Source organism: Athene noctua, chromosome 20 (genome assembly GCF_965140245.1).
Source record: "Athene noctua chromosome 20, bAthNoc1.hap1.1, whole genome shotgun sequence".
Taxonomy (NCBI): Eukaryota; Metazoa; Chordata; class Aves; order Strigiformes; family Strigidae; genus Athene; species Athene noctua.
In genome coordinates this window covers 6,992,212-6,996,823 of record NC_134056.1, presented here as the reverse complement: position 1 = coordinate 6,996,823, position 4,612 = coordinate 6,992,212, and the positions used below count along the sequence as shown (strand labels likewise).

Here is a 4,612-nt window from a genome sequence, read left to right as displayed (position 1 = left end):
CCCCCTTCCCTTTAGGAGTGTGGCCCTGACCCCACCTTTACTTGGAGTGAACTAAGAGCAGGAACTGCTGTTCAGCTGACACAGAGTAGCTTTAAATGGGAGCAATTGACAGCCTCTGCACATCTGATTTCAGGAAAAGGTAGAAAAATGCTTCTTAAAGGCCATAAGCACCAAACAACAGGAAACAGCTGTTACGCTGGAAAGAGAACACAGTGTGACAAGGTTGTCGATCGGGGGCAGGGTAGCAGGTACTCTCATCAAACATGCTTAACCTCTGACAACCAGCCACTAGAGGTTTCTACTTCTGCAAAATAAGGAACAGTTCAGTGACAGAAAAAAAATAGGACAGGGTAGGGCAAGCAATGGTTATTGCTTCAGTTGCCTAGAAGCTGCAGTTACAACACAAGATGATGGAGAGAGCTAGAACACACCTAGGAAGGAACTGCTAGAAATCAAGTCTGTTCACTCAACCCACAACAGTACTACAAATAAAACCTTCAAGGAGATTTCTAGCTTATTAAAGCCTTAGTAGGGTGCTAGGGAGATGCCCCAAGTATCAGAGTCAGCTGTAGCCAAGAGCACTCAGCTGAATCAGGCACTGATGTTACGGTGATTTAAGTCAGCAACCCCAGTGCTCCTGGTCCCTTCCTGCAGAAGTAGGGCTGGAGCCCCATTACACAGGGGCTTAACGAATCTGCTGCAGTTGTTGGGATGACAACAGTGCTAAATTCAGGAATTATGGAGAGAGATGCTTGTCACTGTGGGAAGCAGCAACCGTGATCTGAGACTACAGCACTCACTGTTTTGGCATGGAGACAGCAGGAACAGGTTGACTCCGTTTGTATCGGGGCAGAAATCCCTCTTCAGCTTAAAAGCAACTCCCAAGTAGGGACGGCCCTGTGTGTTAGACTGCACTTCAAATACGGGCCCAAAAGATACCACCTGACAGAGAAACTGCAACTCAACACCCGCTTGCTGTGTTCCACAAACAGCCTAGGCAAAAATACCTTTTTAAAACCAAGCAATTTTGTGTGCAAAACTCCCACCTTCTGTATGTCCAGTCACTGAAGCACCTCCATGAATTTTCCTTTACAATGGAGAAAGGGAGTTAACTTCCACATCTGACAAGCTGTTTCACTCTACTGCAGCTCCTGGACACCCCTCCTGATGCAGATCTGTTCCACCTTCCCTATCAGTGACAGCACCTGCTTGCATGTATAGCTTTTTAAGCTCTATGGGATGAAAAGATCAGGTTATAATTAAACACTGTGAAAATCACCCAGAGAAAGAGATGGTTTTATTCTAGTCATGGAGACCTTCATTATACAGAAATGATAGTTTATTTCATCCAATAAACAAGAGTGACAGGTAGATCACAAACTGCATCACAGCTACTACCAGCACTGAGACAGTTCACCCACAAGTCTGGGGTAATACAATAACCCAACTGCACACAGCAGAGAATTCAACGATCAGCTCAAAAACTCAACATTAGGATTTGGTTAACTTTTTGGATGTGTGTGTGTGTGTGTATATATATATATGTATATAGATATTCTTTCCATACTTAAGTATTTCCTAGAATCCACATGGAAGCACAAATGGCTTTAAACACCTGGACATATATAGATTTTTCATCTTATATATATATTTATAGATATTTATAACAGTAAAGATATGTTTCTCATTACTACAATATACTTGTTTAACTCCTTTAAGCAGCTGGGAAGAAAAAAAAAAACAACAAAGTGTTTCACTACAATCACATCTGATATGCATGTGTCACAAAATACAAACAAAACAAGCCATGTGTGAGATTCGAGTCAGACCATTCCAGGACAGAACAGCTAAGAGGCAGGCAAAGAGTCTCAGAGGGAGCAGGCCTACATGTCAAATGGTGGTTTTGGGCTCTCCGGGCGGGAGGGACTGGCCTTACCCGGCCGGCTGGAGTTTAAAGACAAAAAAAAAAAACAAAGAAAAAAGGAAAAGGGGAAGGGAAGGAAAAGGGGGAGAAGTAGTAAAACAATAGTTAAAATACAGAAAGGAACTAGCATCAGAACAATAGGATCCACAACAGAAATAAAGAGCAATAGCACTGAAATAAGATAAATCTGAATCAGGCCTGTGAAAGCCTACAACACAGGTGGCTCAGTTAGCTCTGGTAGAGACATGACATCCGAGATGTACAGGGTTGTTATATTTTTAATTCTCAAGTATTTTTTTTTTTTTTTTAATACACGTAGCATGAAAAGTAAAAACCAAACCTTAAGAAGATGAACTGCGATCAACAACGGTTACAAGTTTCCCCAAACACATACCATCCACATGCAAGAAGAAAAGGCTACGGAAGAAGTCACCACAGTACCCAAAAACACTGAAAGATGTGCTTATTCAAAGCAGAAATATTTTTCAACAAAACATTACACAGCAAACTCCCTGAAAACATTTGGTTGTCCGTTTGCAAGGGGGGAGCAGCGTATCTATCCCCCTCTCCCTGCTGGGTTCAGGAAAGTCAGCCAAAAGTGATGATGCAAGAGCACTGCTGGCAGGAGCCAGTGTGTCACCAGCAGGATTTCCCCAGCTCGTCCGGGGAGCTGAGCGCGAGCAGGTCCGTGTGCTCCCTGCGCGCTGAGGTGTGTGCGCTATCTCAGACTTCACTCTAGCAGGACTATGCCAATCCATTGAGTTCCCCCCTTTCTCGATCTCCCTGCCTCACTTGGATATAAAGTTGATTGCACTGTTCCCAACATGAATTTTTGCACCTTAGAAGTCAAACTAATACACAGGACATTTAATCTGTTCCTAACGGTGTCACATGTTTTGACAGTAATTTTAAGTCACACTTTTGTCTTCTTAACTACAAGAAAAGAAAATAGCTACAGATCAGTCCTAGGTGCTACAGCTAACTGATGCAGGCAGGACACTTATCCAGGCTAGACCAGGCAGATGAAATTACTGGATGGACAGCTGCCACTCGGACTTAAGGACGTCCCTGCGGCTGCTCTCTCCAGGGAGCCTGTGTACTTCAGGGATCCATGCCACGGAATGAAGGCTACTCTATGCTCACAAAGCAATACAGGACGCACAAGTGAAGACGAAGAGCTCGATCACTAGGCTAGTGTTTTACGACACACCAGGAAGGGGTGGTGGGAGGCAGAGATGTGGGATGGATGAGAAGAGTGACTGTGGCTGTGGAAGGGAGGGTGGAATGGGGAAGCCGCCAGCACGGCGTTCGTCGCCAGCTGTCTACAGCCTCGAGTTATAAATCTAAGAGGGACGGTTCAGCCGGTCGGATTATGGTAGGTCGAGTAGGTGAGGCAGGGCCCCTTCTGCTGTGAAAAAGCAGAAAACAAAAACAAGAGAACACACACTGTGGTTAGCACAGCAATTGCAGTCACAATCACACATGCTTCTCCACCTCGCCTGAGCCAGCAAGAGAATAAAACTGGAGGCACAAACGACTAGAGCGTAACTCCACGAAGGAGCCTTCCAGGTTTACACCAGGCCTCGCACTGGCCTTTCTGCACAGCCTGGATCACCACTGGACAGCAAAGTTTTTCTTTCCCTCTGAAATTTAGAAGTGCAGAGATGTATTGCCAGTGAGCGTGCTGGCTCTGGGATGAGAGTTGAGAAGCATGGACAACAGTGAGCTCCTGTATCAAGCACATGACAGTCACACGGCATGGATGGGGTCCTCTGAGACGCGCTGCTGTCAGAGGCTCTTGGCTGGTTTGGAGGAGCACCTTCTTCCCCTGCCCTCGAGGCCACTGAGATTCCCTATTCCAATACGTGACACTGATCTTTGATGTTAGGGGCGAGTTTGCTGCTTTCAGTTCTCTACTTCTGGTGCTCAACAAATGCAGCTTCTACTTCAAAAAACCGAATTGCTACTCCATTCTGTTCCAGCTCTTTTGCTGGTCCTTTAGCTAAGTGGGCAGCAACTCAAGTGTTTGCTCTCTGCATAGATTCAAGTGTTCTAGGATCTCCTTCCTGTAAGGGACTGGGGAAAAAACAAAACCCCAGAAGACAACAAGCCTGCCATCTCCCTCATTACTCAAAAGATCACTTCAGACTCAGACTACAGGCTTTAAGAAGTCTACAAATAAAAAAAGTGTTCTGTAAGTCAACAAGTCCAATCTGTGTTTTTCCTTTAAAGCATGCTCCCTGCAGTGTCTGCAACCTAAACAACCTACACATGATGGTGTATCATTATGATAATTAAATTGTTCAGTACCAAGCCAGAGTAGTTTTACAGTCCAAACTGCCCAAGATGCAAAGAGCAAACCCAAGAGGATGTAGATCTGGTAGAGAGGAAGTATTTGCATTGATCATACAGAACCAGGTGTTATGGAATTAACGCCTGAACAATTCCACACTGATAAACTTTAATTTAGATTACAGAGAATCAACTGACTGCTGTCAATGAAGGCCCTCCCCTAACACAGAGGCTGAGGGACTGGAGGAGATTTGCACCCGTACAGTTTTCTGAGGTGGGGAAGTCTTCCTTGTGTACTGACTCCAAGTCTATAATCATGCTGTCACCAGAGGAGCTCTACTCCCATAAATTGGGGCAAGCTCCCTCATCTTAGCAAAGGAACCAGAGCATCTCTAC

At 45.0% G+C, this 4,612-nt stretch overlaps 1 protein-coding gene across 15 annotated transcripts in view; it reads right to left on the bottom strand.

The window, feature by feature from the left end:
- Nucleotides 1-1,247: 1,247 nt before the first annotated feature.
- The window catches only part of DNM1 (dynamin 1), a 70,164-nt gene continuing 66,799 nt past the window's right edge, over nt 1,248-4,612 (bottom strand). For 4 of the 15 annotated variants that reach the window (XM_074923484.1, XM_074923488.1, XM_074923493.1 and 1 more), the window contains one exon: nt 1,258-3,332. In XM_074923484.1, coding sequence (XP_074779585.1) covers nt 3,260-3,332 — 73 coding nt within the window. In that variant the 3' untranslated portion in view covers nt 1,258-3,259. Of the gene's footprint in view, nt 3,333-4,612 lie in introns of all 15 variants that reach the window. The other 11 variants (XM_074923495.1, XM_074923487.1, XM_074923492.1 and 8 more) reach the window with 6 other exon arrangements.